This window comes from Sus scrofa, chromosome 3 (genome assembly GCF_054392235.1).
Source record: "Sus scrofa isolate SSC_HxYL_T2T_F1_AM1 chromosome 3, Sscrofa_HxYL_maternal_Yorkshire_Landrace_v2.0, whole genome shotgun sequence".
Lineage (NCBI taxonomy): Eukaryota > Metazoa > Chordata > Mammalia > Artiodactyla > Suidae > Sus > Sus scrofa.
The window spans coordinates 57,244,966-57,259,320 of record NC_139385.1 but is presented as its reverse complement, the minus strand read 5'-3'; the positions used below and the strand labels follow the sequence as shown (position 1 = coordinate 57,259,320).

Sequence of the window (14,355 nt, the reverse complement as noted above, 5' to 3'; positions counted from 1 at the left end):
TCAGAGTACAGGTCTTTTGTCTCTTTAAGTAGCTTTACTCCTAGGTATTTTATTCTTTTGGATGGTAAATGGGATTGCTTCCCTAATTTCTCTTTCTGATCTTTCATTGTTAGTGTATAGAAATGCCATAGACTTCTGTGTATTAATTTTGTGTCTTGTGACTTTGCCAAATTCATGGATGAACTCTAACAGTTTTCTGGTAGAGACTTTAGGATTCTCTAGGTATAGTATCATGTCATCTGCAAATAGTGATAGTTTTACTTCTTCCTTTCCAATTTGGATTCCTTTGATTTCTTTTACTTCTCTGATTGCTGTGGCTAGGACTTCCAAAACTATGTTAAATAGTAGTGGTGAAAGTAGACATCCTTGTCTCGTTCCTGATCTTAGCAGGAATTCTTTCAGCTTTTCCCCATTGAGAATGATGTTCGCTGTGGGTTTGTCATATATGGGCTTTATTATGTTGAGGTAGGTTCCCTCTATGCCCACTTTCTGAAGGGTTTTTATCAGAAATGGGTGTTGGATTTTGTCAAAGGCTTTTTCTGCGTCTATTGAGAGGATCATATTGTTTTTATTCTTCAGTTTGTTAATGTGGTGTATCACACTGATTGATTTGTGGATATTAACGCTTGCATCCCTGGGATAAATCCCACTTGATCATGATGTACAATGATGTACAATCCTTTTAATGTATTGTTGGACTCGGTTTGCTAGTATTTTGTTGAGGATTTTTGCATCTATGTTCATCAGTGAAATTGGCCTGTAATTTTCTTTCTTTTTGTGTGTGTGTGGTGTTTGTCTGGTTTTGGTATCAGGGTGATGGTGGCCTCATAGAATGAGTTTGGGAGTGTCCCTTCCTGTGTGATTTTTTGGAATAGTTTCATAAGGATAGATGTTAGCTCTTCTCTAAATGTTTGATAGAATTCACCTGAGAAGCCATCTGGTCCTGGACTTTTGTTTGTTGGAAGTTTTTTTTTTTTTTTTTTTTTGTCTTTTGTTGTTGTTGTTATTGTTGTTGTTGTTGCTATTTCTTGGGCCGCTCCCACGGCATTATTGTTGTTGTTGTTGTTGCTATTTCTTGGGCCGCTCCCGCGGCATATGGAGGTTCCCAGGCTAGGGGTTGAATCGGAGCTGTAGCCACCGGCCTACGCCAGAGCCACAGCAACGCGGGATCCGAGCCGCGTCTGCAACCTACACCACAGCTCACGGCAACGCCGGATTGTTAACCCACTGAGCAAGGGCAGGGACCGAACCCGCAACCTCAAGGTTCCTAGTCGGATTCGTTAACCACTGCGCCACGACGGGAACTCCTGTTGGAAGTTTTTAAATCACAGTTTCAATTTTAGTGCTTGTGATTGGTCCAGTCATCTTTTCTATTTCATCTTGGCTTAGTCTTGGAAGATTGTACTTTTTTTTCCTAAGAATTTGTCCATTTCTTCTAGGTTTTCTGTTTTATTGGTGTATAGTTGCATATGGTAGTTTTTTATGATCCTTTGTATTTCTGTGATGTCCGTTGTTACTTCTTCTTTTTCATTTATAATTTTAATTGTTTGAATCCTCTTTTTTTCTTGAGAAGTCTGGCTAAGGATTTATCAATTTTGTTGATCTTTTCAATGAACCAGCTTTTTGTTTCATTGATCTTTCCTATGGTTTTCTTTGTTTCTATTTCATTGATTTCTGCTGTGATCTTTATGATTTCTTTCCTTCTACTAACTTTAGGTCTTGTCTGTTCTTCTCTCTCGAGCTGCTTTAGATGTAAAGTTAGCTTGTTTATTTGAGCTTTTTGTTGTTTCCTGAGGTGGGCTTGTATTGCTATAAACTTTCCTCTTAGAACGGCTTTTGCTGCATCCCATACATTTTGGAGTGTTGTATCTTTGTTGTCATTTGCTTCTAGGTATTTTTTAATTTCCTCTTTGATATCTTCAATGATCCACTGGTTGTTTAGTAGCATGCTGTTCAGTCTCCACATGTTTGTGTTTTTTGCAGTTTTTTTTTCTTGCTGTTGATTTCTAGTCTTATAGCATTGTGGTTGGAAAAGATGCTTCATATGATTTCAATTTTCTTAAGTTACTGAGGTTTGATTTGTAGCCCAGGATGTGATCAATCTTAGAGACTGTTCTATGTGCTCTTGAGAAGAAACTGTATTCTGTTGCTTTTGGATGGAATGTCCTATAAATATCCATTAAGTCCATCTGGTTTAATGTTTAATTCAGGGCCTGTGTTTCCTTATTGATTTTATATCTGGATAATCTGTCCATTGTTGTAAGTGGGGTGTTAAAGTCCCCTGCTATAATTGTGTTATAGTTGATTCGTCTTTTTAAGGTTGTTAGCAGCTGCCTCATATATTGGGGTGAACCTGTATTGGGTGATAGATATTTAAAATTGTTACACCTTCTTCTTGGATTGATCATTTTATCATTAGGTAGTGACCTTCCTTGTCCCTTAAAATCTTCATTTTAAAGTCTATTTTGTCTGATAGGAGTATTGCTACTCCAGCTTTCTTTTGATTTCTGTTTGCATGGAATATTTTCTTCCATCCTCTCACTTTCGATTTGTATGTGTCCCTAGAAGTGAAGTGGGTCTCTTGAAGACAGCATATATATGGGTCTGTCATAACAATTTTAATGTTTGTAGTTCTTTTGTGTTTTCTATTAATATAGTCATCTTCCCTGTGATAAATTATTGCTTGTTTCTTCCTATATAATTATTCACATTTATTTCTTTGTCATATCACTGAAGTGGCAAGGACTTCCAGTGCAGTGGTTAAAGAAGTGGTTGGCAATGGGCACCTATATTTTATTCTTGACTTTATCAGGAATGTACTTACTTTTTCACCATTAAGGATGTTATTTGATGTGGATAGGCTGCTGATATTCTTTATCATGTTAAGGCAGGTATGTTTTAATTTATGAAGAGGCTTGTGTGTGTGTGTGCTCATTTTTTTTTTTTTTGGTTTGGTTTTGAAATTATGAATGGAGTTAAATTTTATGAAATAACTTATGTCCCTTTATTTTACTGAAATAATCACACCTTTTCCACCTTTAATCTATTTATGTGGTGTACTTACATTAACAGATTTTCTAATGTTTTATAAATCTTGGGTTTGGGAATCTATACAATGTAGTCATGATGTGTGTGTGAGAGAGAGAGAGTAGGTGTGTGTTTAATTCAGTTTTGATTCTGTCTTATTTAGTATTTTTCCATCTGCGATCATGAGTGAGATTGTCCTATGTTATTATTTTCTAGATCTGTCCTTCTGTAATTTGGATATTATAAACAGTTGAACTTATAACTTTAAAAAAATATAACTTTGGATGAAAAAACATGAAATGATATATAAGATTTTCTGTTTGTCCAATCTAAGAATATTTTTAATGTCCATCATGACTTATTTTACCCAAGAATTAGCTAATATATGTTTTTTTAATTTCCTAATGTCTAGTATTTAAATGTAATAATAGTCAAATTTTGTTGAATTTTTACTTTGTCAGGCACCAGTCTTCATATTTCATATTAACTAATTTATATAATCCTCACAACAGCTTTGCAAAGTAACACTATTATGACCCTGATATTATGTATGTGAAAAATGAGGCACAGAGAATTTAAGAATTTGCCCAAGGTATCACAGCTTCTGAGTTGGCAGAACCAAGATTCAAACCTAGGCATTTTAGCTGTGAAGGATAAACACTGTACATACTACCTTCTTTTTAGTGACTGTTCTTATTGTTATTGTCATTATAATAATTTTTTTTTCGCTTAATTCCATTGTAATCAGGGAAAATGGCCAATGTGAGAGAGGTTTTTTTGAAATTTATTGTGACCTACTTTTTGACCTAGAACATGACATTTTCCACGTGTGCTTCAAAGAAGGATGCATTCTGCAACAAGGGGCAGGGTTTTAAATGTAACCAGTAGATCAAGCTTATTAGTGGCATTATTCAAATATCCCCTATTCTTGTTGAGCTTTTGGTCTGTCTGATCTCCCAATAATTGAGTACACTAGAGTCTCCTACTGTTGCTAGTAGATTTGTTGGCAGCTCCTTGTTTTACTACCAGTTTTGGTTTTGCTCCCTTAAAGTTGTGTTATTCGATGTTTACAAATTTAGAATTGTCCTATGTTCCTAATGAACTGAATCTTTGGTCCTCCTGTGGTGCCTCTTCTTTAGCTCTAGTAATGCCTTAAAATGTATTTGGTCCAATATTAACATAAGGACAAAAGGTTCCATTCAGTTGGTATTCATTTGTTATAACCTTTTACTTTCAACTTTTCAGTGTTACCATGTTTCACTTATGTCTCTTATCAACAACATTTATCTGGTCTTAAATTTAATTTACTCTGACAACCTCATTTTTATCTGTTTAGGCTAAATATTTGTTGTCATTGATGATATATTTGAATTCGTGTCTTTCATCTTACTCTTTGCTTTCTGTTGGTCGTGTCTTTTCTCTGAGTATTTGGGCTTCTTTCTTTCAGATTTATTGTTCATTTTTCCCCCTTGACATTCTTCTCTTTTCTGGATTCATTCTATTATGTTCATTTTGTGGTCAGGTTAGCAGTTGGGGTATATACATTTAACATACAAAGTCTAAAATTAATGATTAGCTTTCCATTCTCCCAAAAAGAAAAGATTTTGGCTTGCTTTCACTAGTCGGCAGCTCCCACCTTCTATAGCATCATTGTGCATTTATTCAGTTCTACAGTTGGTTTTTTTGTTTTCGTTTTTGCTTTTTAGGGTCACACCCTCAGCATATGGAGGTTTCCATGCTAGGGATCGAAGGTTGACTCGGAGCTACAGCTGCTGGCCTACACCACAGCCACAGCAACATTGGATCTGAGCCACATCTGTGACCTACACCACAGCTCACGGCAACACTGGATCCATAACCCACTGGTTGGGGGCAGGGATTAAACCTGCATCCTCATGGATGCTAGTCAGATTCATTTCTACTGCACCTCAATGGGAACTCCCAGTTCTACAGTTTTTAATCCCACACATTAGCCATCATATTTATTATATGGAATCAGGGTTTCTCTAGAACTACCACATTTTTACCAGTTTCTTTGCTCACAATTCCTTCTTGCATCTCTTTAGTCACTATCCTTGTTCATGGAGTACTTTCTTCAGAATAGCAGGGGTCTGTGGCAGTTAACCTAACTTTTCTTCATCTGACTATGTATTTTATTCTCAAACTTGAAAGGTTAAGTGCCGTTAAGGATAGATTTCATAGTTGACAGTGATTTTCTCTCAACCTTTGAAGTTGTTACCATTTCTGGATTCCCTTGTTGCCGAGGCATCAGCTCTCTGCTTGTAATTTTTCATAGCAATCAAAAATTTTTATCCCTGCCTCTTTTAAGATACTTTATTTTTAGTGATCTATGGTTTCACTGTAATGTATGTAGGTATGAATCTGTGTTTTAGTTTTCCTATTTGGGGGTCATTCGGTTTTTCCCAATACAGGGTTTTGTGTTACTTGACAATTTGGGACAACTTTAGGCCATTGTTATCTTGAATCCTGTCTCTTCATGCTACTTTCTTTTTTTTTCTTTTTTTTTTTTTTAGGGCCAGACCTGCAGCATATGGAAGTTTCCAGGCTAGGGGTCAAATCGTAGCTGCCGCTGCTGGCTTATGCCACAGCCACAGCAATGTGGGATCCAAGCTGCACCTGTGACCTACACCACAGTTCATGGCAATGCCAGATCCTTAACCCACTGCAAGAGGCCAGGGATCAAACCTGCCTTCTCATGGATGCTAGCTGTGTTCTTAACCTGCTTAGCCACAATGGGAACTCCTCTTCATGTTCTTATATCATCTCCTTCTGGTGTAGTAGACTGATATGAATGCCTGCTGCCTCTGCACTTTTGGTTCTGTTGATGCTATCTGTCTCTTTTGAGGGTCCTTTACTTTCTCTTGGGTGTGTGTGTGTGAGAGAGAAAGAGTGGTTTTTTTTTCTCGAGCCCATGCATTTTGGAACTTTGTCTGGATAGTTCTTTTAGGCCAGAAAAGATCTGCATTTACCTCTTCCAGGTGCCTGGAGCCCACAACCCACCATAAACCGGCCCCTCTCCTAGAAGCTTTGAGGGCCTCCTGGGGAGTATGGATTCTGGCCTCAGAGACCTATAAATGCAGGCCATGGTCAAATTTCCAAGCAGAGGTATTTCTCCCCCTCCATCCACAGCCAGAGCTGAGACTGGCAAATTTCCTCATTATATTCAGGGCCGAGGGGTGATCTTTTCTCACTTAACCTGTGGTAGGCATGGTTGTCCAGAGGACTGCATTTATGTTGGTGTCTTTCTGTAATCTCTTACTTGACCTCAACCCCTGCTCCTCATTTTGGAGTCATGCTCTCTCATTGAGTTTGGCCTCTGAGTATTTCTCTTTATCAGCTCAATATACATCACAATGATTTTAAAAAATATTTTGCTGAGCCTTTTTTCAGTGGTTTTTCCTGGAGACTTAGTTTTCGTGAAAGACCATCTTGTCTGCCATGTTGCCCTAGATGGATGTCCCAAGTGGATCTTGCTTCCCCTTCTCTGTGCTACTTGACTTGTTTTGGGACAGTCACTACTGACTCCCTGAGGCCCCCTCCAGAGGCTCCTGAGCCCTCACTGGCTTGAGCTCCTGGAAGCACCCTTCTCCTGGCTTCCAGGACACCGTACCCTCCCACCTTCTTTCCGCTTCTCTGTCTTCTTAGTCTCTTTGGCCCATTTTCTTCCACCTGACCTCTGAATGTCGGCATGTTCCATCACAAGAGCCTGGGTCCTCTCTTCTCTGTGTAGTTACCCTCTCGGTAAGTCTGTCCCTTCCATGGGTTTTGAGCACTTACATAGTGAGCACTCGAAGTTAATGTCTCCATCTAAGACATCATTTTGCATCTCCAGAATCTTATATCTCACCATCATTTTGCCCAGTCCACTTGGCTGTCCCACCAGTTCTCACATCGAACATCTATAGATGTGACCATTTGATCTTTCCCTGCAAACATCTTTCCCTGGGATGCTGCAGCTCAGTAAACACCACCCCGTACACCTGTGGTCCCTGTGGCCCAGGCTTCGTCTCACTCATGCACACACCCAGTCCTCCCAGCCTTTCTTCCTTCAACACCCATGCCACTCATGTCTCTCATCTTTACCTCCAACTAGTCCATCCCCTTCTCCCTCACCTGTGGGCTGGGATCACTCAGCAGCTGGAGCCCTATTTTAAAATCACAAGTCATCTTACTCCAAAGATTAGAATTATTTTATGACTTTCCATTGCACCTAAACTAACATGAAATGAATCCCCAAGATGGCCCCGAGGTCCTGAGTCACCTGACGCCCATTTCCAATCTTATCTTTGGTCCACTCTCCTCTCCATTCATCACCTCCAACCCAAGCCTTCTTTCCAGTCCCAAACATTCTGCTCCTTCGTGGCCATAGGGTGTTTGCACACACTGTTCCCTCACCTGGAGTAAACTGTCCCCATTCCTAGCTTGGTTGATTTCTCTTCTTTACAAAGTTAAACAAGGCCTGAAGACTTTTTCTGGTGCCTTGGTTAGAAGAGGTCTTTCTTGTTTATTCTTTCCTTGCGGAAGCGGAGACCTTTTCCTTTCTGGCACATAGCGCAGATTTTTTAATGGCCTCTTTTATTTGTCCACCTGACCAGTGCCTGTTTGCCTCCTAAGGACAGGATGGTGTTTACAGTTTGCAGTGTGTAGCATAATGCTTGCAACACGAGACCCTCAGCATGCATTTGGTGACAGGACCCACGAATGAATTCCCTCCCACCCACTCCCCCGAGTTCAAAGGCCTGGCAGGAGAGTGCAGGGTCGACGCAAAGCACACATGGCAGGGCAGGACCACTTGCCATCACCTCCATCAGAACATCCGTCATCTGCTGGGCTGTCAGAAGCCCCCCACCCCATCACGGCTGTCACAGGAAAGGGCACAGTGAAGCTCACTCACACTAGCTGCCCACATGTACAGGTTCCCCCCTATTTGGGGTGGCAGGAATAAGCCCACAAAAAATTAATGCAACCCTAAGACCCAGTGAGTCCCTTCTGGTCTGTCTCTCTATTTTCCATGGACCCTCCTTTAACCCTACAATAAGATGGATTTTGTCTTTTTCTTCTTCAGAAGAACAAAATGTACCCTCAATTTGTTTAAAAGGGGGTGGGGGAGAAAGCCTGTTTCTAATTTGTTCTGATACATTTATTAAACATAATCATACAGTTTAAAAAAAATCAGAGATGTTAAAAACAGCAGGAACATATTAAACTTTCAGTGTACAAAGTTTGAATCATAAAATATGTTCCGTGGGGCCCTCCCTGAAATGGGACACAACCTTAATGACATTCACAATTACTTGCTAAGAGGCCCGATGTAACCCAGAAGGCAAGGCTAGAGTAACGCGTCTGCCCAGCGCACTCTTTCCTCCCAGATCCTGGCCCACACGTCCCCCAAGGATGCTGTTGGCTTGGGGAGCGTGGAGTTTAGAGTTCCCTCTGTCTAGTTCACATTTCTTTTTTTTATTAAGAGTGAAGTAAGCTAATGGAAAATATTATTCACTTTTGGGGGGGATGCAACCTCTTTTTTCCCTCTTCTCCCCAGCCCCCAACCTGAAATGTACAAGCAAAGGCCCCCACTTAGGAGTCCAAGGTGGAAACGAAGAAGCATGATGGAAACTACCATTGCATTCTGTAATGAAACCCTAAGGTGCTAGGGGAGTGCCTTGAGAGGATGGCTTAGAGAAGGATTTCCTAAGACTCTGAAGGGTTTATTTACGTTGGAGAAGCAGTTCACATGGATTTATCAGTGGTGGAGAACAGGCAAGATTTGAGATCACACACACACACACACACACACACACACACATACCCTGGATTAGTTTGCTCAGGCTGCCATAACAAAGTCCCTCAGGCTGATTGGCTTAAACAATAGACATTTATTTTCTCTGTTTTCTCACAATGCTGGAGGCTAGATGTCCAGATCAAGGTGCTGGCTTGAGGCATCATGGATTAGGACCTACCCACACCAGTGACTTCATTGAACCTTAACTACCTTTTCACTAGCCCTGTCTTCACAGTCACATCTGAGGTACAGAGAGATAGGATGTCAACACCGGACTTTCGGTGGTAAAATTCAACACACTCTCCTGTAATGTTCCAAAGTAAATTTTTAATTTATCTTGAGATCCACTGAAGGCCAAAGTTTCAGTCCTGGGGTAGAGATTCCCAGCACGAGAGGCAAGTGAACCCCCAGTCCACTCCCCTGAGAGGTTAGCCCCCCAGTCTACTTCCCCAAGATGTGAACCTCCAGTCCACTTCCCCAAGACGTGAGCCTCCAGCCCACTCCCCCAAGATGTGAGACCCCAGTTCATTCCCCTGATAGGCTTCAGCCACACATGTGTCAGGAGTACTCTCCAGGGACCCTGCCCAAGAACTGTGTGGTATGAGCGGTCCTCCCACTGAGTGGTCCTCTTGAGCTCCCAGTTAAAGCTGAGCTGATTGTGAAGCTTAGAAAAGAAAGCCGAATCCCAAGAGGGAGTGAGGGAGCCCTGTGGCCAGAGGATGGAGGGACAATGCCCCAGACAAGGGTAGGAGCAGAGGACAGGAAGCACAGCCCTGGCTATTTCCCTAGAGTACTTAAGACTCTTCTGGAAAATGCCATGAAAGGAGCAGGTCCCTGGGCATCCTGGGCACTGAAGAGGCCCTCCTCCTCCTCCTGGGCAGATGCAGGTTTCACAGGTGTTGGCTCTGGGAGGGATGTGCTTTGGGAGGAGACAGTGTGATGCTGATACATATGATCATGACCCTCTGGGGTCCCTGCCCTGCCCCTGGGGGCGACAAGTCTTTTCTAAGGCGAGAATGGACTGAGTCCAAATCCCTACCCTGGTTGGCCTACCCAGGTTCTGGCAGCTCTGTATGGACCATTGCCTCTGAAGAAAGCAGAGTTACTCCTTGGAAGGAGGCTCGGGGACAGGGCAGGCTCAGCGGAGCAGGGGTAGGGTGCAGCTTTGGCTCCAGAGAGCTGACTGAGGGGGAAGGGAGGATGGCGGGGTCCTCACCATAGAGCTGCAGCCTGGCCATTTCTGCTCCGAACCTGAGGTCACAGCCCCGAGGTGTGCCCTGAACCCATGCAGGGGCTGCTGCCACCAGAACTTGGTTCTTCTCCGAGCACCATCGATGTTGTTGGTTGTCTTAGCCTGGAAGAAAGGGCCACCTCTCCTTCTGGGCCCAGGTGGCTACTGCAGGAGGCCCAGCCCTGCTGTTGGCTGTTGTCTGGGCACCAGCTTGGCATCCCTCTAAGTGCTGGTCTTTGTCCCCATCTCCTCCCTGACCCCCAGCCCCGGAGAAGCTGACTGCTGATGGTCACTGTCATTGGGCCAGAAGACTCCTTTCCTCCTCCCAGCCTGGCCTCCTATCCTGCCTGCACCTGCCTGGGCTTTGCGAGGGCAGGTAGTCTGCTGCTGGGCCTATTCGAGGTTCGCTTTATTAAGCTCTGGTGGAGCTTGAGTCACCCCTTTTTTGGCACCACAGGGAGAGTCAGGGAGGCCGGGACACCCCCTGTTCAGACAGCACCATTCTGCATCCAGGCCAGGGAGCTGAGGTGAGAGCTGTGTTAAACATTCTGCAGTCCTTCTTCTTGAAACTGCAGCTGTGTTATCCTTAACTGTGTCCCATGGACTTCCAGGAACACAGCACATGAGGACTGGTCCATATGTGACCCGATCTATCCTGCCTCAAGCCCTCCCAGCCAGCCAGCCTCACCCAACCCCAGAGGTCTGAGCTGGGATCACCTGTGGCTTTGGGAAGCATGTTTCTGGGGCCTCTGCAGCCACCTTGTCCCTGCCTCCCCTCATGATCCTCCCTCCCCGGCTCCCTTTGCCCAGATCTGCTCTGTTGGTTTCTGGGTCTTTCTCCACCTGCATCCCTGTAACATCTAACTCCATCCTTTCAATCCCCAGTTCCTATCAAACCTTTCTCCTGGGGTCTTTCTTAGGCATCTTTTTTTTTCCTGCATCTTAAGATTATGGATAACTATTTATCTCTTTTCCTTTTTTCTTTCTTTCTGGTTTGCTTGTTGTCATTGTTGTTGTTTTTAACAATACTTATATATTGCTATTAGAAATTCATTTCAAAGTTCATTTTTAATTAGAAAATGACACGCACACAAACTGCTTATAATTGTTTGTCCCAAAGAGTGAGGGCTCCCACATTGAGAATCTAACTTCCTCAGTAAGATGGAAGCAGGCTCACAGTCAGCAACTTCTTGATGTGGCACGTCTTTCCCTAAACTGTTACACATATTCACGCAGAGCATGGACACTTATCACTTTCTGAATCCTAGTTTGTTTCTAAAGGGGTCACCTCGGATATCCTAAGGATTTAGACTTTTATGAGGATGGGCCTCTCCGGCCTCTTCTGGGGAAATTAGATCATAAGTATGCCCCTGGTAGTTTCAGGAGATTGGAGGCGATGTGCCGGCCATGGCTGCTGCCTCACATGTGGTTACCTTTTAGGTTGTCTCTCTGCTGCTCCATTTCAGTTGCCTGCAAGCTCTGTGAGGGCCGTGGGTCTTGCTACCTCAGCTCGGTCAGGGGCCCTGGAGAGTCTGGAATCATCAGGCTAATAGTCATGAGGTTTTACTCAATTTTCAAACGAGGAATGGAGCTCAAAGATGAGTTTAATCATCTGGAAGAGAAAGAAATTATATGGCATGTGAAGAACTAACATCAGAACATTAAGCATCTTTATGTTCGTGGGGCTCTGGTGCCTGTTCTCTGAGAGACGGTGGGTGGGATTCGAGCCCTGATTCTACTGCCTTTCGAGTGGACCGTCTGTCTAGTCATTTTAAAGCCCCAGTTTCCAGAGCAGCGTGAACAGTTCAAAAGTGTCAGAGAAGAGCAAAGAACCTGTTCCTTTCTCTCCTGCCTGGAGGGACCAGAGCAAAATGCTCAAGGAAAAAGTATTTCATTTCTTTTAAATCATTATTTTGAGCCTTTAGCTCAAAGTGTAACGGCTTCTACCCAAGTCCAAGGTGGTATATGTCATGCTCATCATTTCCGCACCAGAGTTTGAGAGATTATTCAAGAACATTCCAACAGAGTCCTCAAGCCTTACTCCCTTCATCTGTAAAATGGGGTAATGCTTACCTCCTAAGGCTGTTGAGAGGAGGAAAAGGATTAGATGAAATAGTAAATGAAGTTTCTTTGTTGGGTAAAGCTCTCAGCACAGCTTCTGCCTTGTGGCGGGTACTCGCTAAATGGTAGGATGATGGTGGTGAAAGTGAGTCAGCTACCCCCTTTGCGGAGAAACACGCTGGGGCCTGATCACAGTCAGAACCTAATCTCCTGTGGTTTGCCTGGGGGGTGGGTTTTACCCTGTGGTTATGATGGGGGAGGGGAGGCTGAACTTCTCTAGGCGGGAAATGCTCCTGATTTATTTATCCATAAATGCAACCAGTTTCCCTGTATCAAAGTAATGAAGATGCAGCTAGAAATTCTCATGCTAAGTGAAGTAAGTCAGAAAGGGAAAGACAAATACTATAGAATATCACGTCTATGTGGCATCTAACATAGGACACAAGTGTACCCATCTATGAAACAGAAAGAGACTCATGTACAAGGAGAAGAGACTTGTGGTTGCCAAGGGGGAGGGGGTTGGGGGATCAATGGAGTGGGAGGTTGGGGTTAGCAGATGTGAGCTATTATATATGAAGGAGATAAACAACAAGGTCCCACTGTATAGCTCAGAGAACTATATTCAGTGTCTTATGATGAACCATAATGGAAAAGAATACCAAAAAAGTATGTATGTATGTATCATTGAATCACTTTGCTGTACAGAAGAAACTAACAGAGCACTGTAAATCAACCAGACACCAATTTAAAAAATGTAATGAAGGACCTGCAGGTTTGTGAAGATGCCTTTGCATCTGTAAAGTGACATTGCTTAGGGCCTGCCCAACCTGCCCTGATGCTGAAGGGGCACTTAGGGAAGGCCGGGAGGCAAGAGGATGATGCTCAGGGCAGGGAACAGGGATGCTCACAGGACCGGAGGCTCTGCTGGCAGCAGGAGCCCAGAGTCCTGCTTCAGTGACTCGAGCGGCCATTTTCAGGAATCAAACAGATCCCTCAAGGATAACAGGAACCATGAGGCTGGAGTACAAGGCTGCTCACCGGGGCCCCCTCTTTGGCCTAGGTGGCTTGAAAATTCCCCCCAGGGCTAAATCTTGTCATTCCCTAATCAGAGCCCAAGCACTAAGTGCAAATACTCCTGGGAGAGGCAAGGCGACAGCAGCCTCTCATGTACCTTCCATGGGCAGGACTGATTTGGAAGCAGGTTTTGAGAGTGGGAGGACCTCGGAGATTTAAGGGGGAGGACGGTGAGCTTTAAGAAGGGTGCAGAGGGCTGGAGAAAGGGAAGGACCTGTGGCCAAACCTGGACTCTGCTCCCTCCTCCTTGTTGGGCCTGGGGCTGATCCACCTTCTCAGTGATTCTCCCAGTGTGTGTGTGGGTGGGTGTGTGTGCGCGTGTGCACGTGCACACATGCACACCTGCAGAGACACTTCCGCACTTGGGACAGGAGTAGTGGGCTACCTCCATTTAAATAAGGATCCCAGGAAGTGAGCAAAGAGCAGAAGTCAAAAGCTAGCTGGAAGCTGGAGTGTATATTTCCAAGGCAGAGTATGTAATGACATTAAGAGGCAGAGTGGCAATTTAGGATTTTTGTGTCTCCCAAGAATCCTAGGTGTATTTGCTAATTTAAAAAGAGTTGGGGTGGAAAGACATCCTTCTCCTGCCTATTGTGGGGTATAATCCCTAAGACCTTGAGATTTATTTGAATTCATGAGATTTGGAAGAGAGAGAGGAAGAATTAGCAAAATTTGTTGAAATATTTTGGGGAAATGTGACATGACTGTTTTCACATGCTTTTGCTATGAATGAAGGCCATACCTCAAATAATATTTGTGGACCAAAAACTAATGTTGGGATGGGTCAAAGTTCTTGGAATGGCTACTCTGGGTAAGAGAAATATAGTTTTTTTCCCTTTTTTTTTCAATTGTCAGTATTTTTTTTTAATATTGAAGAGAATGTTAGTCCTTTACAATGATGAAACTGCAAACTGAGACTGTTTCTTTTCTTTTCTTTCTTTTTTTTTTTTTTTTTTTTTTGCAATAGGGTTATATGATGGAAAACCGAATCTCAGGCTTAAAATGTGACACAGATGTGTTTGTAACATTTGAAGGTGACAATGTGGTAATGCTGCAGGTAAGATTCAGGAAATGTTGGCTTTTTTTAAAACAGCATAATTTTCGAGATCGAGAGTTATCCAGAAATCTGAAATGCTTCATATGTTTTATCTTCATCTGATGT

The 14,355-nt window shown here is 43.2% G+C and overlaps 1 protein-coding gene across 31 annotated transcripts in view; it reads left to right on the top strand.

Annotated features, from left to right (window-relative positions):
- ACOXL (acyl-CoA oxidase like) overlaps positions 1–14,355 on the top strand; it is a 359,990-nt gene that overhangs the window by 219,005 nt on the left and 126,630 nt on the right. For all 31 annotated transcript variants that reach the window (XR_014839628.1, XR_014839629.1, XR_014839634.1 and 28 more), the window contains one exon: positions 14,161–14,250. Coding sequence is in view for 14 of the 31 variants with exons in the window: in XM_085016057.1 (XP_084872183.1) it covers positions 14,161–14,250 (90 nt within the window). In the remaining 17 variants the exon portion in view is untranslated. The remainder of the gene's footprint in view (positions 1–14,160; positions 14,251–14,355) is intronic.